The 27,720-nt window shown below is 39.9% G+C and overlaps 1 protein-coding gene across 5 annotated transcripts in view; it reads left to right on the top strand.

Annotated features, from left to right (window-relative positions):
• ATE1 (arginyltransferase 1) overlaps positions 1-27,720 on the top strand; it is a 156,774-nt gene that overhangs the window by 65,720 nt on the left and 63,334 nt on the right. For all 5 annotated transcript variants that reach the window (XM_026650942.2, XM_026650943.2, XM_024216986.3 and 2 more), the window contains 2 exons: positions 9,065-9,246; positions 15,517-15,616. In XM_026650942.2, coding sequence (XP_026506727.1) covers positions 9,065-9,246; positions 15,517-15,616 — 282 coding nt within the window. The remainder of the gene's footprint in view (positions 1-9,064; positions 9,247-15,516; positions 15,617-27,720) is intronic.

Raw genomic sequence — 27,720 nt, 5'->3', positions numbered from 1 at the left:
AGTAGTGGAACATAACAGCAGGCAGAAATTAGAGTAGTTTCACTTTTGTTTTAGCTAGAAATAATGGCTAAACTGACCCCTGACTGCTTGCAGAAAGTGCTAAGAGCTCTGGTCCACATGAGGAGCTGGTGCTTAAAGTAGTGTTGCTTTCTCTTGGAACATATATGTGAAAATAATCCCTAATGAAGAATTAATCATTAGATCTAATATAGAAATAACTCTGACATGGTTAAGGTTTTAAAATTCTGAGTTTATTTACTTTAAATGATTCTTGATATACAAAAATCAAGGTTTTTTGCCTGAGTAGCTGCTGCATGAACAAATAGTTTATATAAGAAAAAACATAACTGATATAAGATCTGCATACAAACAAATCTGTGTATATGCACTATAGTTTAAGGTCCACATTTTCTATTGATGCACAAGTTGTCAGTTCCATATTTAGTGTTAGTAACACCACACTGCAGTTATTGGTTGCAAAAGCAATTGGTGAAATCTGTGCAAGGAGAAACATCTGAGTTTTAGGCCTTAAAATCTTGAAATTGTCCTATTTATAGGTTTAATATTGACAAGGTTATTTCATATATTTTTTTTTGGGGGGGGGGGGGGAAATGGAGGAATATTTTGAAAATATAAATGTAGGGCATGCAGCTTTCCTAAATAAGATTTTAATCTTGCTTGTGTACTCCAATCTTAGCTCTGGTTCAGTGCATTTAGTTTGTAATGACTATAGCCAAATACTTTCTCTTTTGCCTTTTATAAATGGTCATATTGTAAACACTACTTGCCTGGTCTTTATCATTGGAGTTAGTTGTTTGGTAAAAGTGACTGAATTGTTCAAACAAGTCAGTTGAAATTATTTTTGCTCATGTGACTAATTTTTGACATGTGGTACCGATCAGAATACATTCGACTGCCCATTGTCTATTCCAGGGGTCGGCAACCTTTCAGAAGTGGTGTACCGAGTCTTCATTTATTCACTTTAATTTAAGGTTTTGCGTGCTGGTAATACATTTTAACGTTTTTTAGAAGGTCTCTCTCTATGTCTATCTATAATATAACTAAACTACTGTTGTATGTAAAATAAACAAGGTTTTCAAAATGTTTAAGAAGCTTCATTTAAAATTAAATTAAAATGCTGATCTTAAGATGCTGGCCTGCTCAGCCCGCTGCCAGTCTTGGGTTCCGTTCACCTAGGTTGGCAGCGGGCTGAGCGGGGCCGGAACCCCAGACCGGCGGCGGGCTGAGCGGGGCCGGAACCCCAGACCGGCGGCGGGCTGAGCGGGGCCGGGACCCCAGACTGGCGGCGGGCTGAGCGGGGCCGGGACCCCAGACCGGCGGCGGGCCGAGCGGCTCAGCCCACTGCCAGTCTGGGGTTCCGTCCGCTGGCTCCTGCCAGCCAGGGTCCCAGCTGCTGGCCCCACTCAGCCCGCTGCCGGTCTGGGGTTCTGGCTGCTGGTCCCTTGCCAACTGGGGTCCCAGCCGCCGGCCCCGCTCAGACCACTGCCAACCTGGTGCTCAGGGTGGGGGGGGTGGGGATGTGGGGGTGAAAGAGTCAGGGTGGGGGATGTGGGGGGGGCTGGGTATGTGTGGAGGATGCAGGAATCAGGGATCGGGTCGTGGAGGGGGTGCAGGGGGCTGGGGTGCAAGGGGGGGTTCAGGGGTCAGGGCAGAGGGCTCCCAGCCCCCTGCCTGACTCAGGGCAGGGGGCTGGAGGGATATGCCCCACTCCTACCCCGCTTCCCCCTGCCTCTTCTCCGCCTCCTTACCGGTCGGAGCAGCGAGGGCACTGGGGCTGCTCTTCTCCTCTCCCTCACAAGGGCCATCGGTGATGGGGAGGGAGAGGAGGCGGGGCTTGATGCAGCACGCTGGGGGAAGAGGCGGGGGAGGGGGAAGCTTGGCTGCCGGCAGAGCCTGCCGTACAGCACCAGCCGTCAGGACCAAGCTTGCTTCTGCCCCCTGCCCCTGCCAGAGAGAGTGGTAGGCAGGGGGTGGAGAAGAGCGGGCTGGGTCGGGCAGGATTTTTAATGGCACGCTGCTGCCTGCCAGGGTCCCACTCAGCCCACTGCCGGGGTTCAGCAGCGGGCTGAGTGGGACTCCGGCAGGCAGCAGCGTGCCATTAAAAATCGGCTTGCGTGCCATCTTTGGCACGCGTGCCACAGGTTGCCGACCCCTGGTCTATTCAGTCTAGGCTATGGTATAAAAATTCTTCACTTAAACCCACCTTCTGTTGTTGTAATGTAAAACAATTGGCAATAGAAGGTAATATCAGATTTATTGAGTGAAAAGCAGTTCTTTCTGAAGAACTTGTTGTCCAGTGAAAAACATGACAAGATGGATAATTAAGTTGAACATTGTGGAATTCAGGATTCATAGATTCATAGATTCTAGGACTGGAAGGGACCTCGAGAGGTCATCGAGTCCAGTCCCCTGCCCGCATGGCAGGACGAAATACTGTCTAGACCATCCCTGATAGACATTTATCTAACCTACTCTTAAATATCTCCAGAGATGGAGATTCCACAACCTCCCTAGGCAATTTATTCCAGTGTTTAACCACCCTGACAGTTAGGAACTTTTTCCTAATGTCCAACCTAGACCTCCCTTGCTGCAGTTTAAGCCCATTGCTTCTTGTTCTATCCTCAGAGGCTAAGGTGAACAAGTTTTCTCCCTCCTCCTTATGACACCCTTTTAGATACCTGAAAACTGCTATCATGTCCCCTCTGTCTTCTCTTTTCCAAACTAAACAAACCCAATTCTTTCAGCCTTCCTTCATAGGTCATGTTCTCAAGACCTTTAATCATTCTTGTTGCTCTTCTCTGGACCCTTTCCAATTTCTCCACATCTTTCTTGAAATGCGGTGCCCAGAACTGGACACAATACTCCAGCTGAGGCCTAACCAGAGCAGAGTAGAGCGGAAGAATGACTTCTCGTGTCTTGCTCACAACACACCTGTTAATACATCCCAGAATCACGTTTGCTTTTTTTGCAACAGCATCACACTGTTGACTCATATTTAGCTTGTGGTCCACTATAACCCCTAGATCCCTTTCTGCCGTACTCCTTCCTAGACAGTCTCTTTCCATTCTGTATGTGTGAAACTGATTTTTTCTTCCTAAGTGGAGCACTTTGCATTTGTCTTTGTTAAACTTCATCCTGTTTAACTCAGACCATTTCTCCAATTTGTCCAGATCATTTTGAATTATGACCCTGTCCTCCAAAGCAGTTGCAATCCCTCCCAGTTTGGTATCATCCGCAAACTTAATAATCGTACTTTCTATACCAATATCTAAGTCGTTAATGAAGATATTGAACAGAGTCGGTCCCAAAACAGACCCCTGCGGAACCCCACTCGTTATGCCTTTCCAGCAGGATTGGGAACCATTAATAACAACTCTCTGAGTACGGTTATCCAGCCAGTTATGCACCCACCTTATAGTAGCCCCATGTAAATTGTATTTGCCTAGTTTATCGATAAGAATATCATGCGAGACCGTATCAAATGCCTTACTAAAGTCTAGGTATACCACATCCACAGCTTCTCCCTTATCCACAAGACTCGTTATCCTATCGAAGAAAGCTATCAGATTGGTTTGACATGATTTGTTCTTTACAAATCCATGCTGGCTGTTCCCTATCACCTTACCACCTTCCAAGTGTTTGCAGATGATTTCCTTAATTACTTGCTCCATTATCTTCCCTGGCACAGAAGTTAAACTAACTGGTCTGTAGTTTCCTGGGTTGTTTTTATTTCCCTTTTTATAGATGGGCACTATATTTGCCCTTTTCCAGTCTTCTGGAATCTCTCCCGTCTCCCATGATTTTCCAAAGATAATAGCTAGAGGCTCAGATACCTCCTCTATTAGCTCCTTGAGTATTCTAGGATGCATTTCATCAGGCCCTGGTGACTTGCAGGCATCTAACTTTTCTAAGTGATTTTTAACTTGTTCTTTTTTTATTTTATCTGCTAAACCTACCCCCTTCCCATTAGCATTCACTAGGTTAGGCATTCCTTCAGACTTCTCAGTGAAGACCGAAACAAAGAAGTCATTAAGCATCTCTGCCATTTCCAAGTTTCCTGTTACTGTTTCTCCCTCTTCACTAAGCAGTGGGCCTACTCTGTCTTTGGTCTTCCTCTTGCTTCTAATGTATTGATAAAAAGTCTTCTTGTTCCCCTTTATTCCCGTAGCTAGTTTGAGCTCATTTTGTGCCTTTGCCTTTCTAATCTTGCCCCTGCATTCCTGTGTTGTTTGCCTATATTCATCCTTTGTAATCTGTCCTAGTTTCCATTTTTTATATGACTCCTTTTTATTTTTTAGATCATGCAAGATCTCGTGGTTAAGCCAAGGTGGTCTTTTGCCACATTTTCTATCTTTCCTAACCAGCGGAATAGCTTGCTTTTGGGCCCTTAATAGTGTCACTTTGAAAAACTGCCAACTCTCTTCAGTTGTTTTTCCCCTTAGTCTTGATTCCCATGGGACCTTACCTATCAGCTCTCTGAGCTTACCAAAATCCGCCTTCCTGAAATCCATTGTCTCTATTTTGCTGTTCTCCCTTCTACCCTTCCTTAGAATTGCAAACTCTATGATTTCATGATCACTTTCACCCAAGCTGCCTTCTACTTTCAAATTCTCAAGGAGTTCCTCCCTATTTGTTAAAATCAAGTCTAGAACAGCTTCCCCCCTAGTAGCTTTTTCAACCTTCTGAAATAAAAAGTTGTCTGCAATGCAGTCCAAGAATTTGTTGGATAGTCTGTGATTAAAGGGAACTAGATGGTAAAGAAAATGGCATGCCAAAGTTAGTTGTGCAATACATTTTAAATTAGAAGATGATTTTCTTTTAGTTTGAAGAACCAGTCTCTGGCTTTAGATACTTGCCTAATCTGCATACTAGACTGCCTGTACAAACCCACAACAACAATAAATTATATCCCTACGGCCAACCACTCCCTATTGAGCTGAGAAAAAAGATAAGCTCTGAAGATTCTTCTGCAACAAATACTTTACAGTTTGAGATTCTCCACTAGTTACTCTGAATACTCTAAATTACTGTAAACATTAAGCCTCTCAATACCTGTCTGAGAACAGTATTGTACCAATTTTAAACATAGAAAAACGGAGAAAGGGAATTTCTCTGGCCAAAGTCACATAACGAATCACTTTTGGTACTTGGAATAGAAGTCAGGATTCCTGACTTCACAAACTAGTACTCCATCTATGTAAAAATACATTTCATTTTTCTGAAAACTTGGAATGCCCAAATATTGCACAAGGGGGGAGGAGGAATAGCTCAGTAGTTTGAACAGTGGCCTGCTAAACCCAGGGTTGTGAGTTCAATCCTTGAGGGGGCCATTTAGGGACCTGGGGTAAAAATCTGTCTGGGGATTGGTCCTGTTTTGAGCAGGGGTTGGACTAGATGACCTCCTGAGGTCCCTTCCAACTCTATGATTCTATGAAAGGAAAACCGTGTGTGTGTGTGTGTGTGTGTATATATGATATATATATATGATATATATATATATATATATATATATATATATATATGTATATGTATATGCTTCTAGAAGTTAGAGTAAGCAGATAGTATCCTATATTGCGTTTGTACAAGAGTTGTTTAAGCATAATCTTCAATTATCTTCAGATATGTGATAGGATGGTTCTAGAAACAATCATGTGCTGACCTATATGTACTTCTGATCTTTGTTTTTGGCTGCTAAATTATGTTCTTTCATTTAAAAAAGAATCGTGTTCCTTCCATCAGAGATTTTGAGTGTCTTTCCAAAGGATGCAAGAAGTGCATAAAAGGGGTATAAAGAACAGGAGTACTTGTGGCACCTTAGAGACTAACAAATTTATCAGGGGTATGTGAGCTGTTTAAGTTATACACAGTCTCCATTTTAAAATCAGATTTAAAAATTGAATTTTTGGGGGATGTGGGTGGAAGGGAGTGAAAGTGAGACCATTTGTACTGTGTTTAAAGGATGTTGAGATGTCTTTTTACATCAGCAGGATCCCCATGGACAGTTAGTGCACAGCAGGCTATTGTGGGGTAGATGCTCACCCCAACTTTTCATGAATTAAATGTTTGTGTAGACAAGCCCCCAACTTGTATTTGGCAGTGTGGGATGTGGAGTTTTTCTAATACTGCTGCATATATCTGGACATGAGATCTTGGTCTCTCCTTTAGCATAGAAGAAATGTGCAATTCTGTATCATTTGGTAGGTGTGGAGCGATTGTGGAACCATCAACATTGAATGTTTTCTGTATGTTGTTACCTTTCTGATATTGAGGTATGTCTTTGTCCTCTTGCGCTTTTTTTTTTTTAAGAATAAGAATAGCCTCCATATTTTACGGTAATACTGTTGTAGAATCTACACCCACTCTTCCATCGCTTAGTTAAATACCGTCTCAAGCTATTTCAGTGCTCATGGTTTTAAAGGATAGTGATTTTAACTGTAGCAACAGCACAACGTGGACTGCTTAGCCTCTTCAGAAGTTACAGAATTGTCTTGTTGATCAATTTTGTTATGAGCATGGGACAGGATTGGTCTATATTGTGTTCTTCCCCTCTCCTCACACTTTTCTTCCAATAACCATATTCTGAAAGTAATATATTAAATGAAGAGGCATGAACAAAAGCTTGTCCTGCATTGAAGTTTGTTCTGGGTTGATCTGGGACCATATTCAAAACATTCTTGTCATTAAACCATAAATTATATCCTCCGAAATCCTGACAATTTGTAGTAAAGCAAAAAGTGTTACTAGAGTTTAAGTATTGTACTCTAATATTATGTATGAGAGTACATTGCCAAGATTGTTTTCCTGTTGTTTTTTGAACCCTACAAAGCAGAATACTCATCTTCAAACTTTGTGCTTCACTGAACCTGGCACTTTTCCTTGAAAATAATTTTACAATGGAAACCCTTGGTAACATACAGAGAGCATTTTAAAATGCAAATAGTATATCGGAACCGTGTAGTAGTCTTATTGACTGTAAGGTATACACAACTTGTTAGTAACATACATAGTGTAACACCAAGGTTACATATTTAAACCCAAAAGGCAGAGAGTATGAAGTAATAATTAAGGTTCTCATAGTAATAGTAAACCATATTGTGCAATATATTCATGTATGCATTTAACAACCTAGTTAGCAACACTCTTTGGTAAATAGATGCATGAGTCAGTGTTGGACCTGCATCCAGCCTTCCTCTAGGGGAAATGTATATGTGTTTGATAACATGTGGGAATCTGAGACTATGGCTACACTGCCTCTAACTCAGGGGTTCTCAAACTGGGGGTCGGGACCCCTCAGGGGGTCCTGAGGTTATTACATGGGGGTCGCGAGCTGTCAGCCTCCACCCAAGCCCTGCTTTGCATCTTGCATTTTTAATGGTGTTAAATATATAAAAACATTTTTTTAATTTATAAGGGGGGGGTCGTACTCAGAGGCTTGCAGTGTGAAAGGGGGTCACCAGTACAAAAGTTTGAGAACCACTGCTCTAACTGTATTAATGAAAACAAGGTACCTTTTAGTTCTGCGCTCAGTGTCCACACAGGGGAGTTACAGAACAGCCCTTTGGTGCACACTGCTGTTTATTCCCATGTAGTCTGAACAATGGGGCACTGTAGACAAGCCTTGAGAGGAGCTCCTCAGAGTCCTACTTCTGAATATTTTTGACTTTTCCAAAATGGGAGAAGCAGAAAATGTCCCCAAATTAGTTTTAAGAATAATAATAAAAAAAACTCAAACCTACACATTTAGACAGAATTGTTATATGAATATAGCACTATGTGCTATGCTACATGATTACACTATTGAAGCCTTGAGTCAGTTTGTATCATTGAAATTGGTAATCTATACCAGCAACTGATCAGAAGAGAACTATGTTGTTTTTTTCCCCCCCATCTGAACAACAAGATTACAGGTGAGGTTCTTGTTATACAAAAATGGGTTTGTTCCAATAATCACAAAGCAGATATGGAGGGGTAAATCTAATCTCTTTCCAGCAACTCTGCAAAACTAACATAACATCATTAATTCAAGGATGTGCTCCTATATCATAGCTTTTTCTGACACATTCTTTGATCCCTATAGGACCTATTAAATCTAGAAGGTGGCTTTAATAATTAAGGTTAGATCCTTTATATCTTGCACAAGAATCATTACATGTATTCAGATCCTTCATAGCTATTTGTTTTATTTAACAATGCATGGTGTTAAGATAAGATTGCACACTTTCTTTCTTTGAAGGGAAAAGAGTCAAAACAGACTGTGCCTGCTTTATTTCTTGCTCCCCATTGCTAATAAACTAAAAACATTGCTTACAGTTCTAAGTGCTTAGTCCAACAAGAATTATCTGCAGTCTTCTGTTATACACTATACAAGACTACAAAGCTTAAATTTGGTTCTTCAGCACCCTGATCTTGCATACAATTTTTAGAAAATAAATTCTTAACAGATCAACAAGAGGATATTAATGAGTGGAAGAAATATAAAGCATTTATAAATACCATTTAAATATTTAATACCTATATTAAATGACACACCCCTTTGGTGGCATGTCCCTTATATAGGTAGAAGTAGGAAAAGACTCATGGGCATATCAGGGAAAAGCATCGTTTGCAACCCTGCTTTAAATTGCACATATAACCATCTGGAAAAAAACCAGATAATTTTGAATTCTCAGGAGATGTTTGGTACACAAAGTTTAGACTAATGATCATGACTATAGAGAGAACCATGCATTGACACCATCCTGCAAGCTATAAAGCTAACTCTGTGAAATGCATGTTTTTCAAAACAGGAATTGATTGTCCATCTTATTTGATTTTGATACTTCAAGATTTTAGGTATTCATGGAGACTTCCATACTACATATGTTCTCTATCACTATTAAACAATAATGCAGTGTGAAGTGCAGGGTCTTCAAATTGTGTGTCCATCCCTTGTAGTGTGGAATAAGATCTCATTGTGTGTGTTGCTCTCTGTCTTTTTTTTCAGTGTTGTTTATACAGAAAACTTGTTTAATCACTAATTATCCCCTTTTTTTGTTTCCCTTAGGCAGAGAATCCTCCCAGTGGTCCCGATTGTGGTTATGGTTCTTTTCACCAGCAGTATTGGCTAGATGGGAAGATAATTGCTGTGGGTGTAATTGATATTCTTCCATACTGTGTGTCCTCTGTGTATCTGTACTATGATCCTGACTATACTTTCCTATCTTTGGGAGTCTACTCTGCATTAAGGTAAGAGGAGAACATTTTTGATCTTCAGTTAGTAATAATTGATATTTGCTCTTAAATTTGAGCTTGTGTACTGTATTTCAAACCAAATCTTATAGTGGAGATATTAAGCAAGAGTTTCTTGTTTAATTTCGATGAGGGAGAAGCTTTTAGGGGGAAAATCCCTGTATGTAGTTACTCGAGATTTAGCTTAAGTTCTGAACATTCTCAATATTGTCTACTAGTATTCAAGCAGCTATAAAATTTCCATGTAGATGGAAAATATAGAATTAAATTTAGAAGAGGGAAGACAATATTGAAATTAAAGGGTTTTTTTTTTTAATTTGCTTCATATTTTTATTTGGATTAGGAAATGGAGTTTTTAAATGAAGGTTTTTATTTATTTATTAATCAAGCTTTATATCACAATAGACTAGATTGTGCCATTCTTAGGCCAGGTCTACACTACAGACTTTTATTGGTATAACCACATTGCTCAAGGGTGCTCAAAATTCACACCCCTGAGCAACATAGTTATGCCACCCTAACCCCCTGTGTAGACTGCGCTCTGTCGGTGGGAGAGCTTCTCCTGTTGACAGCTATAGCCTCTCATGGAGGTAGATTAACTATGCTAATGGGAGAAGCTCTCTCATTGGTGTAAAGAGCATCTTCACTTATGTTCTTTAAGTGCAGACCTGCTCTTACTCATGTGAAAGTAGTCTTTCACTCCTCAGGTAATCCCATTGATTTCAGTGTTTATTATATCTCTGAATTTTTTTTCAGCAAATAAACTGCCAAAAAATGCATTTTTCAGCTGAACAAAACTCAAAAATTTGATACAAATTCAACAAATAGTTTAGGACAAACAAATTTTTGTCAGGACTGAGATACTGTCCACAAAACAAGAAGAGATGAGTGAGGAGGAGGAAGTGGGGTGATGGTGCTCTCCTTATAACTTTTAGCCTAGTGGTTAGGCCACGCAAGTGGGATGTGGGAGACCCCAGTTCAATTCCTCACTCTTCCTGATGTGGAGAAGGTATCAGAACTTTTCTCCCACACTGCAGGAGAGTGGCCTAGCCACTGGGCCATGGGATACTCTGGTGTGGGTGTCTCAATCTGTCCTGTTGAAGCAGTTTATAAATAGCTTTAAATAGTCAATGGAGCTGGGACTTGAACTTGGGTCTCCCACATCCTATGTGAGTGCCCTAACTACCAGGCGCTAAAGTTATTGTGTCCCTCTGGCCCAATGGCTATTCATCGTTGTTCATAGTGGCAATTCATAATGACCACCACCATCTCCTCCTCCTATTGTGTTAATCTATCCCTTTAAAAATGCTTGAAACAAAATGTTTTGGAGAGAGTGAAACATGTTTTGTCTCACCTGGAATGGATTTTTTCAATTTGCTGAAATGTTTTAAATTTTTGGTTTTGTTTAATCTGAATCAAAATTATATTGTTCCGTTACCTTCTGGAAGGGCCAGAGAACTGAAAAGTCAGTTATTCACTCAGCTCTGGTGTTTACTATCTTCAGTGGGGCTAATTGATGAGTTAAGGACCTGCTGCACATGAATAAGGATGACAGAATCTGTACTCAAGGAAAAATATATCCATTTTATTGTGGACATTTAATAAAAAAAAAAAATCAGCAAGAAAGCTATTATTGATTGTGAAATGAAAATTATAGAATGTTAGATACATACATTAATATACAATTACCATGAAATTTGTTTAGTTTTTTTATTTTCTCTGTCAAAATTTAAGAAAGGAAGAGCATCTATCCAGAACATTGGCTTTTATGATTAATAAATAATTACCTAAAATTGGTTAAAGAAAAGCCCTGCCCACAAATATATGATACCTCAATAATCTGAAGTCTGTGAAATTGAAGAAAAAGTCTGGGCTACCAAATGAATGCTAAATTTTCTTTAAAGATCAGTGCTTGCTGGTTAGTATAATTCACTTTAAGTATTAATTGAATTAAAATAGCAGTTCAATATTTAAAGCATATTAGTTATTAACTTTTCTTACAACATACTTCATTGAGATATACCATTAAGGAGAGGAGACAAGAGAAAATGCTGATTTAAATGAGACCAATGTCACTTTTATTGATTACCTCAATTTATTTAATGTAGTTAATTGTGGTACTGAACACCAAGGCCCCCATCTTGTAGCCTTAAATATGTGCTTTACTTTAAGCATGAGTCATTCAGTTGAGTTCCCTTAAGAATTTAAAGACTACTTAAAGTTAAGCAAGTGTGTACATCTAGTAGGAATAGGGTGAAAACCTTTTACCAGTAGATTATGTTCAAATATTTAATTGAACACTGCCAACTTGAAATGTAATCATCTATTAACTGAGTCTGCTTACCACTGAGTGCCCCCTCCTGGCCAAATGTGGCATCATAGCTCCTTGTTGAGCTAGCCCCCCCGTCAACGATCACTCCGGTGTGGCAGTTTCTCTGCTTGCTGGTAACTCATCCAATGACTCAGCCCTCTGGCTAGGTCACAGTCTTTGATCCACCCCTTCTGGGGTCATAGTTATCCAAATTAAAAATCCCCCAAAACATCTTAACATAAAACATTCAGCGTCTTCCCTGTTTGATCAGAATTTCTCCCAGGCCTACCTGCCTGCCTGGAGAGCTTTTCCCCAACTGACTCAGGGCCCTGCAAGAGCCTTCTTGCTCTTTGTACTTTTTACAGGTACAGTGGCATTTTCCTCATCTTTGCCCCTTTCACTTCCATGTCCTGCTCTGAGCTTCCTGCTTTTATAGGAACCTCCTTCCCCCTCTTTATCACTACTGAAGCCTGGCTTCTTTTATATAGGAATCATCTGATTCCTCTTAGGTGGGGCTCATCCTGTAATTAGGGTTGGCTTAGCCCCTGGCTCTCCTGCCCATGGGATAAGGCACCATGTTACAAATCCCCACTCCAACTTTCAGTGGAGGTCAGATGGGGCTCCATTCTCTACACCTTATCTCTATAAGTGATCTAATTCAAAACAAAATATGGCTTTAACTATCATATTTTTGCTGGCAACTGTCTCCATCTATTTAAACTAAAATCTCAGATTTTTCTGTTATCTGCTTGTAAATGTGCAGCTGTCAATTCAAGCTCAACCAGGACCAAAACTGATCTCAAAACTGATCAAAACCACCCCATCTCATTCTTTTAGGGTGCCTCCATCTGAATGGAAGACCATCGCATTCAGGTTAACAACTTATAATTGTTCCTGTCACACCTCCCCTGACCTAGTCTGGGTGGTACATGACACACACCCAGTTAGCAAATGGCTGCTACAGTATACTGATGCATTCAGTGATACAGTAATTTTATAAACTTATAAAAGTTATAAGTTTTACATAAAGAACTTTCTCAAACTGTCAACATTATTTAAGCAGAGACCATTACTAGACTCATTGAATACTTCATCAGCCCAAATTATGTTGCATAAAGTTAGGCACCTAAATAAACGGTGCCTGAATTTTTCAAAGTTGCTGAACACATGAAAGAGTTCTGTATGTAAAGACTGTTTTTATGTATTTTTGTATGTATCACATTGCTTTGTTTAACAATAGATTGACATAGACTGTGCAGGTGAATGTTTGGAATGATTTAAATTTCCTACATAATAAATTCTAAACTTTATGTAGGCACAACACACTCATGGCTCAACAAGCTAAGAGGCCAGCTTATAAATCGTGATGCATTTGAGGCAGTAAAGCTGAATTCCCAACAGTATTAGAAGGGGCCAGCATAGTGTTACTCTTCTTACACACATACGCGCGCGCGCACACACACACACACACACACACACAGTTAGAGAGAATTTAGGAAATCGCAAAGGAACATATTATAAAACCTGTTACCAATTTTACTCTGAGGAGATTGGAACTACATTAGTTTTGTCACTTCCACTATATGCTGTTGAGAATTTATGTTGCTGAATGTGTAGAAAGGAAGAGATTTGAAGTTGACTAAGTAATGTAGAAACACAAGCAAAGAACAAGGAGAGGAGTCGGAAGTTACTAGTAAGATATCAGCATTAATGATTTTCACTACATGATATAAACTGATCAAAAATACACTGAGAATTGCATTATTCCCATTCCCAGAATGAAATTCACCCTCTTTTGAATACTACCTAATGTCATGAAAATTAACACTTCACAGTAATCTAAATTTTTTGATAGAACAAATATATTTCAAGTTCTAGTTGAACTATTTTATGTAGCATTGAAATACGAGTTAAAAGTTTTACGTTAGTTTATTTAATGTGTACACAGTAGGGGTATATAGCTCACAAGTATAGTGTACTTTTACTAAGTGTGTATATTTTTTAAAAGGTCATACATTGATGTTTTATAAAAGGTAGTTAAAGGGCACCATTATCCCTTTTACATGTACTGTATATGGACTGCACAGTTCTTAGCAGTTGTTTAGTAGGCCCAAAGTAGTCTGAATGGAAATATTAACATTGCTTAAGTCACATTGTAATTACTTTTAAAAGGTTTTGTTTTGCCTATAGTATTCATACTAATCTCTTAAATGCCCTTTTATTTGGCTGGATTTTAAACATGTGCAGAAATTGGTTTCTGACTTGGAGAGTGGCTGCCCTGTATCACCCCCTGCTGGCCTTGTGTTGCACTGTAGTCACTCCCTACCTCGGTTTCTCACCTCACGGTGGGTCTTCTTGGCTCTTTATGCTCTAGTCAGTTCTAGAGAGGTGTCTTAATCCTCCAACCAAGTCACAAAACAAGAAACTAAAGAGTGCCAACAAACAACAAGGTTCTTCTGCCCTTTGTGGCTTCTCTTCAGTCCCTTTCTGGGCCCTTTTCCCAGTCCCTGTCTGGATTGCCCTTGTCTTTTTCTGCTCTGAGTTATAGTGCTGGCCCCCAAGCCTCTGGAATTACGCTTTCCCTTCAAGGGGCTGGCTCAGGACCTTATATGAAAGCCTACTTGCTCTCTGTGGTTCCAAGTGCCAGACTCTACTCAGCCATTTTATAAGGTCCAAATGTTGCTAATTAGCTGCCACCCAGCCACTTAGATAATTAACTACTCATGGGTGGTACTGGGTTAGCTCGTTCTCCTTAGCGGAGCCTATGACCGGTACACTGCTCCTTGTCTCATCTGAAAGGACCAGCCCTCTGCAACCATGTCCAACAGTTTTCTATTTGAATTGAATATATGCGTAGGTATAAAGTCCATTTAATAAAACACTTGAAGCACTTAGTTTCCATTACATGTAAGCATCATGTAATTTTTAAAAAGTTAAACGTATTAGGATCTCAATATCTCGCAATATCCCCATTAGTAATTGGGGGGAGGGATAGCTCAGTGGTTTGAGCATTGGCCTGCTAAACCTAGGGTTGAGAGATCAATCCTTGAGGGGAGGCCATTTAGGGATCTGGGGAAAAAATCTGTCTGGGGATTGGTCCTGCTTTGAGCCGGGGGTTGGACTGGATGACCTCCTGAGGTCCCTTCCAACCCTGAAAATTCTGTGATTCTAAATTAAAACCAAATGTTGCTTATCCCCTTTCCTCTTCAAATACACATGGACACACAGATCCATTAGACACTGAGAGTGGTGAGCTTCCATCCAAGTTTCAGTCAGATGCATATTTAAACTTCCAAGTTACAAATGTTTTAAAAAAGAGCATTATAATGGAAACACTGACAACATCTTTACTATAGCAGCAGTGCCCAGTGCCAGTGAAATAAAAAGAGAAACTTATTGTGAAGTATTGTGATGCTTTTCTCTCCTAATTTACATGAGGAAGTCATACAAACAGGCACTATATATGTGAAAAATAGCTTTCGCTGCATGAAGATGGAGATATTTGCATATAAATCGCTAGAACATACACAATAGAATAAACAAGAAGCTTCTCCTTGAAACTTGTTGATTTTAAAAATGCTCTGATGTTTGCCTGTACTGTTTTAGCCTGTCTCTATACAATGACTGGGCCAGATTTCTATAGAACTCCAATGAGCATGAATATTAACAAGAAACCTGTTAAATGGGTGCCTTTAACCTCTTGCTATTTGAATTTCAGATCAGCCAATTGGTAGGCCAAAAATGAGGCTCCTTTGCTTGAAATGGTGTTTTGAGTTTTTGTGGTTTTGAAATAAAACTGCTTTTGAGATTACAATTTTCATTCTTTACTTGACTAGAGTTTTGTCCTTTACTTAAGCAAAGAGTTAGGGAACTGTAATGTATTTCTTTTATAAAAAGAGTACATATATCTATGAAGACTTGCATTCAAAGTTATTTCCTTTTCTTCACTTTCACAGGGAAATTGCTTTCACTAGGCAACTCTATGAAAAAGCTTCTGAGCTGTGCTATTACTATATGGGTTTCTACATTCATTCATGTCCTAAAATGAGATATAAGGTAAAAGTGTGTTTTTATTACTATATTAGCATATTTCATGCTATTTGAAATGTCTGACTGTGATCATCGTACTATTTTATAATTCTCATACTGGATTTTAACATGGATTTTGCAGGGTTACAGTCGAATGTTGGCTCTCTTTAACGTGGCTTAAGAGTTAATTTTTTTTTTGCAAATTTATTTGTATGTGGTATTGATTACAATTTGGCTTAACATTTCTTTCACTAGGAGAAGTTTTCAAGGATGTCAGATAGCAGTATGTCATATGATTGGTTATCTGGGTATCTCAGTTTTGCAATATGTCATGCAGTATACTCTTGTCTTTTTTAAAAAAATCACGTGACTGAAAGTGGGCAACAACAACATACCTGCATGGGTCTTGGGTATGCTTGGGTTTCTCCCATTTCGTATTTTGTAATAGGGACAGAGGAAGTGCTGTACTGGAACAAACCAGTGGGCACCTAGTTGAGTATTGTGTCTCAGATAGTGTCCAGAAGCAGATTGCTCAGAAAAAGGTGCAAGAATCCCATAATAGAGAGTTTGGAATAACCAACCCATAAGAAGTTTCTTCTTAACCCATGTTACTTTAGATTAGCTTATGTCCTGAAGCATGAGGGTTTTTGTCCCTTCTATTTTTGGTGCTCTCATTATCTCTATGAATGTACGTTTTTTTTTTTTGACTCCTACTAAACTGTTGATCTCAATTTTGTTGTATGTTTCGCAAAAAGTCTACAGAACAATGAAACAGCAAAATAAATGTGTCTTATTAATACATTTCTTTTGCTGGCTGAAACATCTTTTTCTAGCAGCTTAAAGGAATACAGCTGAAGGTAAAAGGCTCATTGCCACTTCTTAATAGATATTTGTTCAAAAATAAGGAATGTAAAGTTTGAACACAGTCAGAGGTGCATTTAGTTTGAACACTAATTGGTAGAAAGGATGCGAATAGACCTGCTGAGATTTCAGTTTCTGATACGAGGGCACTCTAATGTCTAAAAAAGCTTGTGCGCTTTCTAAGCTGTCTAATTGAAAATGAAGCAAGAGCCATCTCAATTTTGCTGTGACACATGTTCAGCATGTGTCCAAGATTACTCATTTCTCCCTAGCAGACAAAACAAGCCTGGTTTTGTATAAAAAAGTGAGCATCCCTTTTTCCTTTGCCAGTGTCAGTTTATCATCTGCATTCACCAGCCAAAGCAAAGAAACAGTTAAATTTGATGTAGACAAGTCAGTGAATAGCAATATACCACCTCTGTCTTCATGTCTCCTTAGAGTATCACATCAGTAGCTGAAACTATGGGTTTTAATTACTTGCCATGATTTTTGGTGTACATTAGACTTTTGGGATGACTCATGACCATTAAGGCACCAGAGTTTAACATCTCTAATCTATTATGCAATGCAACATTTGTAGAGGAATGTGTTCAACTTAATAAAGTATCCGAATAAGAAGAGAGACACCTATTTATAACTGATAAGACAAACACTGTGTCTCAACTCTTTAGGATATCATTATTAAGAATCACCTGTCAGCCACTGGCAGTAACTTTACTGAACAAGGTGAACTTTGCATCCCAGGTTTGAAGAAAGCTCACATACCACCCAACGTACTGAAGTAACCAACAAGCTATCAAACTGTAAAGACTAAATGGTGCAAATGTATGACTGACCTCCACAGCCTTTTTACAGTTACATTACTAACCACAATATAGCCTGAGTTCTAGTGAGGTAAATTCTACTGTTTGTTGTTAGTTTAAACTGACTCCAGTGAAAATTTGACCTTTTGTAGATGCTTCCAGCTTGCACGCTGTTTCTTGTTAAATTCCTACCATGGAAGTAGTGCTGATTTGATATTCTATGCCCTTTTTAGTTACTTGGAACCAAATTCTGTCCTCAGTTACACCTGAGCGACTCTTTTGACATCAATGGGCTTGCTAGAGGGTACTTGGTCCTTATTTAAACCTATATATCTCAACTTTAAATGTCCCAATTTGAAATTCTGCATTTGCAATACCAGAAAGATGTCAAAAAAACAAAAAAATCCCCCCAAAAAACTATACATACCCAAGACAAGTGCAATAGCAGAAGAGGAGGGAGAGTGGAGATTTATGGAAAAGGTTTCAGGTTTTTCTATTCAACAGTCACCACATATGATGTCATTGCAAACCAATTTGACATTAATTCTGTAATACCCCCCTCATTACTAAGAGTAATACTCTGGAAACAAATCTTAAAACAAAGCATTGAAACCTCCCCTATAAAGTGAGGAGTGGTTTTATATATGACTGGTGGTGGTTTTAGGGATTAAATAATTACACAAGAAATTTCTAATTGGACATATTGGTGTTAAATTGAATACTCTGCTTAATCCCGGTTTTAATAACTCCCTTCCTCCAATGATGCCAGTCTGGAAAAATATGAAGAGATGTGACTAGAAGCTGTTCAGCTGATGTCATGGTGAGCACAATCAAATGATGGAAGAGAGAAGATGGGGGCAAGGGGGTGCTGAGAGAACCAGTCATCCTATAATCTGCTCTGCAGGGTTATACATTTTGAGACCGTTTAGAAACTGAACATAGTTCACCGTGTGGCTATTCACCTATTAAGTAGTGACTTTAAAAGGGAATATATATAAAAACAACTTGCTGCCAACTTCAGCTGGAGTTGAAGATGTTATTGCTTTTAACCAATAAAGTAAAAAAGGGTTGGGATAGGGTTTCATGGGTGACCTCCCTTCTTTCTGTGCTATGCTGCTGCAGTTGATATATGAAGTCTTTTGAGCTGGGATCCCGCCCTTGGTTTTAAACAGAGGTGCTGCTAGCAAAGCATTTTCAATGAAGACACTTCAGTTTTGGAATTCAGACTCTCCCTGAATCATCTCATCTGCCAGAGTTCCAATCTTTTGATCTCCTAAATGGTTTGCTAAGACTACAGTTTTCCTTTGGTGTTTGGGGAAGGGGTGGCTGATGACCTGGGATGTATCAGAGTGATTATTTTATTATGATTTAGTGATGCACTTCATGTGGATGTAAAATTGAAGTCCTTGATCCTGTGTTATGATCCATGAGGGCAGACTGCTGTTGAAATAACTGGGCACTGCGTGCATGCAGCAGTCTGCTTTCATGAGTCCCAATCCAGGATTGGGGCCTTAATTGGTTGTGTTCAGATTAAAAAGAGACCATATTGTGCAAAGTGCCTACTGCCCAGGTGAGCATTTTAAAACCTTTAATAAAAAATGTGGCTCAAAGCAGAGAATGTAAACTCACATTCGTAAGCACCAGAACCCTATTCTGACTTGGCACTTTTATGGAATGCTGATCACTGACCATATCCCTTTTGGACATTGTTTCTATTGTTGAGACCATGTAATATTCCAGCTGAAACATTTTAGAACAGAATTGTGTAGTCACTGTATAATAATGGCTTCCTTTTTCCTTTGTAAGTAAGTGCTGGATTGCATTGTGTGCTATATAGAGAGCAGATGGGAGGTTGCCCCATCTGTAGTTTTTATACTCATCACCATGGTGGTAATTGGGCCTCTGAAGTGAATTTTGCTCAGTTAAAATTAGAGGCCTATATATTGTATATCTTTTGTGTAATATATTTTTATAGTTAATGTAAATCCTTATGCAAGAGTATCTTGGTTTGGGCAACCCTTCTTTAAGTATAGCCCGGGCTTAACCCCAATAATGTTTTTAGCAATGCTGAGCAAGTCTGTACGGACAATGAATACATTACATCTTTAATGGTAAATGTGGGCCCTTTTCATTCACGAGATGCTGTTTCCACAAATGCTCATATGACTCTTGGCACACAGTGATAAATAATGTGTAATGCTGGTTGAAGATCAGAGGCTAGAACATAGGGAAATAGAATCCTCTGACCCTAAGTCCCATGGCACTATAACAACACTTAACTATTCTGACTTCCAGGCAAAGGGTTGAATGACTAAAGGATAATTTTTCAGCCCTGGGAATCAAGCATGTAGCTACAGTAGTTATTAAAAAGGAGTAATGTTTGACACCACCACCTCTCAGATCTCCCATTTGACTGTAAATGTGTCTTAAAACAGTAGTTATAGCACCAATTAAATTATTGTTAAACTGGAAGTGGGGAACAGGAATGTTCAAAAACCCTGTCATATGAGTTTTTTATATTCCCATCACTTTCCAGATTTGCTTCCATAATGGGTTAATATTTATTATTTGGTGAAATAAAACCCCCATAAAGCACAAATTTAAGGATTTCTGTAAGCCAGTTAACCAATATGTTAGTGTGTGGAAAAAATACAGTGAATAAACATTAAGCAGTGATATTATTCCATTTATTTTAGGGTGGAACTAAAACTTTTTTTATGCAACCTCATGAACTTCTGGTAAAACTTTTCAGACTTACTCTGTTAAATGTGATGGTTTTTATGTTGGAAAAAGTAGTCCGCTGGAAAGTTCAAGAATGTCAGTGTTTCCACGTTCAAAAAAGCTCTCCAAGATTCATAATGCATGGTGCCTTTTTTCTTAGGCCTTTTGGAGTCTGTGACAAAGCTCCAAGCACAAAAAAGCATTTTATTTTATAGTGATGGTGGTTTCGTGATGGTGTTCCCGTGTATTTTAACAACTGTTAATATTTCCCAGTTAAAGGTCTGTGTTTACTGGTACAGTGATGAGATCAAATAACCAAATTCAGCTAACAATCACTCCAGAGAGATCCTTGGGAAGGATCCTTTCTCTCTCTCTATTGAGCCTCCATTTGCTGCTTCCTGCTTTGTAATTCAGAATGGAGAACTTCTACTGGTCAGTGGCTACACATGCTTAAACAACCTCATTCTTCCAGTCTTTTCTGACTAAAGGTCCCCAAAACAGTGTATTTTGCTTCCTTTACACTTTCTGTGACTGTTGCATCCTGGCTCTCTAGTGGTTGGTATCAAACTGCTTTTTGTTTCTGCTGTTCTGGTTTCAACAATTAGTGTGTAGTTTGCTATAAAATAGTATTGACTATAAAATAGAGTTTTATTTTATTTTGTGTTGTTTTTAGACTGAGCTTGCTTGCCCTCTGAGTTTTCCCAGGGTCCTTCAATTCTAATAGTTGCATGCAAATTAATTTTAATTTTATTTCACATTGTCGCTTACTTTGGCCAATGATCTGCTTTTGCATAAACTGTGTGTTTAAGTGTTTGTAAATAAAAACTGAAGTACTTTAAAGTGTGAAACAGAGCTAATAGCTTCTTGCCATGCTATCTCTGTGTACTGTTTTAAGGACATTCTGTGATATGAAGAGGTGTTTTGACTAAACTCTTTATCCAGACTTGTATGCAGGCCAAAGTAAATGGAATTATTTCAAACAGTCTACTTCAGTATCATGACGTGGCCAGACATCAGATAGATGGAACACTAGAAAGGGCTCTGAAATGGCAGAAAAGAAACAAAAGACCAATTCATCTGTGATTAATCATTCTTAAACTAAATACCTCAGACTGACTGTGGTCATAAGCAGTGCCCCTGGAATTCGGCAGAGCTTCAGAGCCAATTTCTGTGCTGATTTTTAGGGAATTCAACATCACTTCTGCAACGGTGAAAATATGTTCAGTAGTAGTCTGCAATTTCACATCCGCAAAATCCAGAGTTGGCTGTCTAATTCCCAGGAGTCCTGGCATTTTCACAGTTCCCTGACCAGGGAATTTAGTTAACCTTTTCAGTAAACTTGGATTTGCTGCATAGGCAGAAATGAAATAACCACAACACGGTACAGTCCAACAGGATGTTGCTTACAGCCTCATGCTGTTCTTACTCTGCCACTGAAGTGCTGAAAAGATTGCAAAGTACTTCACTAGCTCCACACAAAATAGAGCTGGCTTTTGTACCCTAGTGATGGATTCTTTATTCAGAATCTAATCAGATATCAACCAGCCATTCTTTGTCATGTTAAAACTTAGCCTGACAATGGAAAATGACAATGAGATGAGAGATTGCTTTGGAGGGAAAATAGGAGGATTTGAGACTAAGCCTGCTTAAATCTATTACATGTTTTTAGTGAGTTTCCAGGGTTGAATGTTTTGTTGGGTTATTTGTAACAGTAAATGTACATCAAAACATACACAAATAGTTACATAGTGCGATACCAGAAACATACTGCAAAATCAGTGATATTATATGATGGAATAATTAGCTCAGATCACAGGCATGTAGCAGTAGAATAAACACTCCTGCTTTGTCCTTCAATGGCAAATTAGATCTCTTCCAGACTGACCGATTGCCTTCTAATAGTAGCATCAGTTATAATGAATGCAGACAATGTGTAACTACTCTGAGCTCAACCTTTGTTACAGCTGCCACCACTCTAGAAATCTGTAATATCAAGTTAAGAGAGCAAAGAAGTGTATGTCAGCCCTCCACTTGTGGAATAATAATACGTGGAAATTACATCTTGAAATCACTGTACAAACTTGAGCTAAAACCCCCTGTGTGGTAAAGTATATCCAGTTTACAAATGAGGTATTGAACACAAAGAATGTGATTTGCAGTCATGCAGTGAGCTGGGGTTAGAATCCAGAAGTCTTGACTCCTGGTCAGCTATCTAAAGACTAAACAACATTTATCTGGACAAGCATGTAAGATTCATGTAGTATGATGGGGAAGAGAGTGGAAGGTACTTTTCTTCAGTAGACTTTTCCAGTGATTAGGATACTACTCTACAGTAATATCACCGGCTAAATGTCAACATTCACTTCTGTTTAGATCCCCATAGCTTGAAAGCTGTGTTCTATTTAGTGTTTTTGATTAGGGACTGGCAGTCAAGACTATTCCTGAGTTACATTAATGGTTTTGGCATTGAAACACAATGTGGTTTTTGGAAAAATCACTCGATCTGTCTGGCCAAGATTTTGAAAAGTGAGTTTGGATGCCTCAGTATTTGGTTGCCCAAACTGTGACACTTTAAAAGAGCCCAATTTTTAGAATGTATTGCTCAGCATTTTCTGAAAATCAGGCACTTTTAAAAATGTCTCCGGTTGGGCACTTAAAATCACTAGTCACTTCTGAACATTTTGACTCTCATATACTGTAAAATGAGGATACCACCTATTAGCCTAGGTCTATACTACAGACCTATATCGGTATAACTTCATCACTCAGGGCATGAAAAATCCACACCCCTGAGCGACGGTTATACCGACCTAATCCCCGTGTAGACAGTGCTATGTCAACAGGAGCAGCTCTACCATTGACATAGCTAGTGCCTCTCGGAGAGGTGGATTAACTACGCCAATGGGAGAAGCTCTCCCATCGGCATAAGAGCATCTTCACTTCAGCGCTACAGCAGTGCAGTTGCATTGGTGCAGCTGCACCAATACAGCATTTTAAGTGTAGGCCCTCCCCTTAGATAGTTTACAGATTAATGTCTGTACAGTGCTTTGAAGTTTATCTATTATGACTGCTTTTGAAAGTAGGTTAAAGAGAGAATTCAAAGTGTTGCTTCCTTTTAAATGGAAATGACATAAGATGGCTTCCTGATTCCACTGTAAAAGTTGATTTTTCCTGGGCATCAGCATCTAAGGGACAATTATCAATTACTGCCAATTACCCACAAGTCAAATCCAGTGTGCTTATGAGTTTTCCACTGCCCAAATAGATCCAGTAGGTCCTCTATTCAAGGTGTGGGATACTGGTCAGGTCGGTTGATAGCTATTAACCTACTAAAGTCCACACACAATCTCCTGATTTTATGTACTTTTAGGTACCATCACAATGGGAGATGTCCAGGGGCTTTTTGATTTAGTAATCACCATATCCAGAATGTTTCCCACTTCCTCCTGAATTTTCTTCTGCATTTCTCCTTTAGCACGATATGCTTGCTAGGAGCAGGGGGAAGCCCTGTAGTTTCAATGGAAAGTACAATCTTGTCAGTTAAACCTGGCTGGTTAGAAAATACCTGCCTGTGGTGTTGCAAAAGGTCTAACATCTGCTTTTGGGTGGGGTTCACACCCTCCCAGATCTCAATGCTCTCCAGAGGAACTTGTTCCTTATTCTCCCCGACAATATCAATTAAGGGGACAGTAAACGTTCCCTCATCAGCGCAACAGATCAGATTCACTGCCATCTTCCTTTCATCTATTGACATACTATTTGCACAGCTCCCCTGTCATGGGGTTTCCTTACATAATAAGTGACCTCATTCTTTCTATCACCTCAAAAGGTTCTCCCAACACTCTTCTATTTTGTTCTTCACTGGAGTCAACGCTAATACCAAATCACCTATGCCAAAAGGTCTTTCTTCAGCATACCTATCATAACAAGCTTTTTGAACCACCTGACTCCTTTCAAGGATTTGCTGTATTAAGTCCATCATAGCCTTTAAATTCTCTTTTAAAATGAGTGACATCCTCCCCTACAAGCTGTCCTGTCTCCTCTGTACTACCCTCCCAAGACCCTTGAGTCAAATCTAGGGGTCTCCTCACATGTATCCTGTAAGGAGATCAAAGGGGGCACAGCCAGTAGTTCTTTGGGAACACTTCTATGTGTGAATAACAAATAAAGGAGTAACATCCCATTCATTCTTTCACCTGGTGACCTTCATCCCAGTCATTCTTTCACCTTCAGCATAGCTTTCAAAGGCCCATTATATCTTTTCACCAGACTATTAGTTTCTGGGCAATAAGGGGCAGCCTTTATATGCCTCATTCCCCACAATTCCCATAACTTTTTGAAAACTACAGACATGAAATTTGCACCACGGTCTGACAAGATTTCTTTGGGGAAACCTACTCTGCTGAAAAAGATGAATATGACAGTAGCCACCATCTCAGCTTCTACATTAGGTAGAGCTGTGGCTTCTGGGTAGCTGATGGCAGAATCCACCACAACAAGTATATATTTCTTTCCATTCCTGGAAGGTTTAGTGAGAGGCCCTACAATATCTATAGACACTCTGCGAACACCTTGCTGGCAATGACTGCAAAGAGACTTGCTGGGTCCCTTTAATCTCTTACACTTCTGACACCCATTTTTTCATGTTCTCTGTGTGTATATATATCTTCCTACTGTATTTTCCACTGCATGCATCCGTTGAAGTGGGTTTTAGCCCACGAAAGCTTATGCCCAAATACATTTGTTAGTCTCTAAGGTGCCACAAGTACTCCTCACCTCCTTTGGACTCCCACTTAATTTCAGAGCAAACTCTGGCAAAGCAGTGGAATTTTCAAATCCCTCATCTGACAAAGGGCTGTGGGTATTCCCCCTCCCCAGCCCTTCCTGATGTCCACGGACAAAGCAGGTGAGTTAGTGCCATATTCTTTCTGGCTGTGACTAATTACATTAAGCTGGTTAGCCATAGTTAAAGTATTATTGCCTATTAAAATATCAGCAGGAAGAGGATTTCTGATGCCCACAATAACATCTCCTTTAAAATCCTCCCACTCAAGGTGGACATTATCCAGAGGTGCAATTATAGAAAATTCTGCCAAACTTTATATATTTAAATTCTTACCGGGGAGTTTGTCTTCCTCCCTTAACAAATTTTCCTAGACCAAAGTGATTTGGGACACTGTAAGGGCTGAAGGGACACAATCTATGCCATTTACCTTAGCATTTTTAATAAATTCTTCACTACCTTCCCAAGACTCAGTCCTAATATAGTTCACTGGGCCTTTCACCTCCCCTTCTGCTGTCTCTGGGTCGATGGTAGGGGCACTCACCTTGGGGATTGTGGGTGTGGACTGTGGGATGACTACATTTTGGACAATTTGGTTTTATATGCCTGGAAGCCCCACAGTGATGTCAGACTATCTGCCTTTCTTTAGGGCAGAGGGTTTTAAAACCAGGCCTCCGTTGGGGTTTTTTATGAAAGTTGAGGTTAGGTTTATTCCCAGACCCTCCCTCTTAACCTGGGGGGATGGGGATTTCCCTTCCTCTGAGATTTGCATCCTTGTGAGCCCTTGATTCAATAGTTTCATCAGGAATTGCTGCAGCTTCCAAAACTGAAAGTTTTTTTTTGTCAAGATGGCTGCCGTCACCTCATCTGTAACTACTCATAACAATTTTTCATAATCACCTTCTGCCCCTACCCCATCATCCATTGTCTGATAAAATTACACATTTTATGCACGTATTCAACATGAGTGATATTGTTAAGATTTCTATGCTTCAGTCGATAGGATTCAGGGGTAATCTTAAATCTTTTCAATAAATTTTCTTTAAATTTCTTCTTCTATACCATAGCATCACTCTCCTCCATATCATTAACTGGGAAGATGACAATAGTTTTTAATCTGGTGAAGAGGATGGGCATCCCCTTATCTTTTGGAATCTTGTTATCCCACGCAGTTTCTCACAGGTGGACAGAAACTCTTCTACACAGTCTCTATAAATTTGAGCAGACTGTTTCTCCCACTTCCCAGTGTTGTGCGGGGGTGTACTCACGGGCTGAGCAAACTCCTTTTGCTGCTCCAGTACTTCGAGCAGCAGTGTGCGAACTTCCATCTGTTTCCAGTGTGCCCTCTCCTCAGCTTCAGCATTGGTTTTGGCTGCCACTATATGTTCAATGCGTCTTTGGTGGGCTCTCTCCTCAGCCTGCTTGTTGGCTTTGACTGTTGCTTGGATTGCCTCAGTCTCCCTGATCCGCAGCTCCGCCATCATTCTCTCATGTTCATGTTCTTCCTGGGCTGACTGTTGTTGCAAGTGGACCAGTTCCCCTGCAGTGTCTGGGGCCGGAGAGTGTGTGGATGCCTGGTCAGAACTTATGAGCAAAGCTCTCAATATCTGACCTGGGGCTCTCTTTTTATGGGTTATTCCCCTCTCCTTACATAACTTTTCAAGGTCTTTTGTCTCAAGACCATCATATGATTGTGGTCCACTCATGTCTATTCATTTAACCTTTTAAAAACTCTCAATATCAAGTTTAAACTTTTAACAGCGCTGGGTTATGATCTATAAATCCAGCAGACTTGTGGGCATGTGAATCCTGCTGAATATGCCAAATATCACACTGTCTGGAATGGCTCATGACAATGATTGCTAACCTTAGGGCAGAGCGTCAAAAAGCAGAGCAGAAACCCCAAACTGGTGGTATGTTCTATAATTAGATTTCACCAACACAGTTACAAAGTGTTAACTCCTAAAGCACTATAACAATCTTACCATTGAGTCACAGACAGTCCCCTTGGGCATTCCAGTCTATCTCGCCACCCATTGGACACCATTAAATTAGGCCTCAAGAAAGGCTGGGAGTGGATGAGTCACTACAAGAACTAAAAAAAACTAATTTCCCCATGCTAATTTGCCCTACTGTTACTCACACCTTCTTGTTAACTGTTTGAAATGAGCCACCCTGATTACCACTACAAAAGTGATTTTTCATCCTGTTGATAATAGCCCACTTTAATTGATTTGTCTCGACCCCGCACTAGGTAAGGCAACTCCCATCTTTTCATGTACTGCTATATATATCTTCCTACTGTATTTTCCACTCCATGCATCTGATGAAGCGGGTTTTAGGCCACGAAAGCTTATGCCCAAATAAATTTGTTAGTCTATAAGGCGCCACAAGTACTCCTCGTTGTTTCCTCTTTGTGAGTCAGGATGATCCCTCTTCGTGGCTTGGCCCGCCGGCCAAGTAACTATAGTGTTTCCCTTCCGGGGAATCAAAGTCTCACTGGACTGGTTGAGCGGCTATCATTCCTGGCAGTCCTCCAACTCAAAGTTATGCCACTTCCCCAGTGGCTGGTAGGGGAACCCAAACCCACACACCCACTATTCTGGGTTCCAGTTCAGAGATACTTAAATCAGCGGCCAACGTCTGTGCTGTCCCAAACCTTGCTACCGTTTCCTGGAGCCCTTTTCTGCCATATCATCCTTCTGGGTATACCCTTTCTTCAGGGCTGGGATCCCAGGGCTTCTGTTCTTATCCTGGGTCTCCTTTCCCTCTCTAAGCCACAAGAGTGACTACAGGCTTCCAGAGTGTAGCCACCTTCTGCCCTCATTTCCTGGTGTTATACTAGCCCCACCTGCTCCTGCCCAGCTGGGCCCCATCCTTAATCAGTGTTTGTCAAGCCTAATTCTCCCTCAGGTGTGAATTATCGGTTACTTATCCCCCTCTGAAGCACAGGCTATTGAGAG

Source organism: Terrapene carolina, unplaced genomic scaffold (genome assembly GCF_002925995.2).
Source record: "Terrapene carolina triunguis isolate 2854851 unplaced genomic scaffold, T_m_triunguis-2.0 Scaffold95, whole genome shotgun sequence".
Classification (NCBI taxonomy): domain Eukaryota; kingdom Metazoa; phylum Chordata; order Testudines; family Emydidae; genus Terrapene; species Terrapene triunguis.
This window is presented reverse-complemented; position numbering and strand designations above follow the sequence as displayed.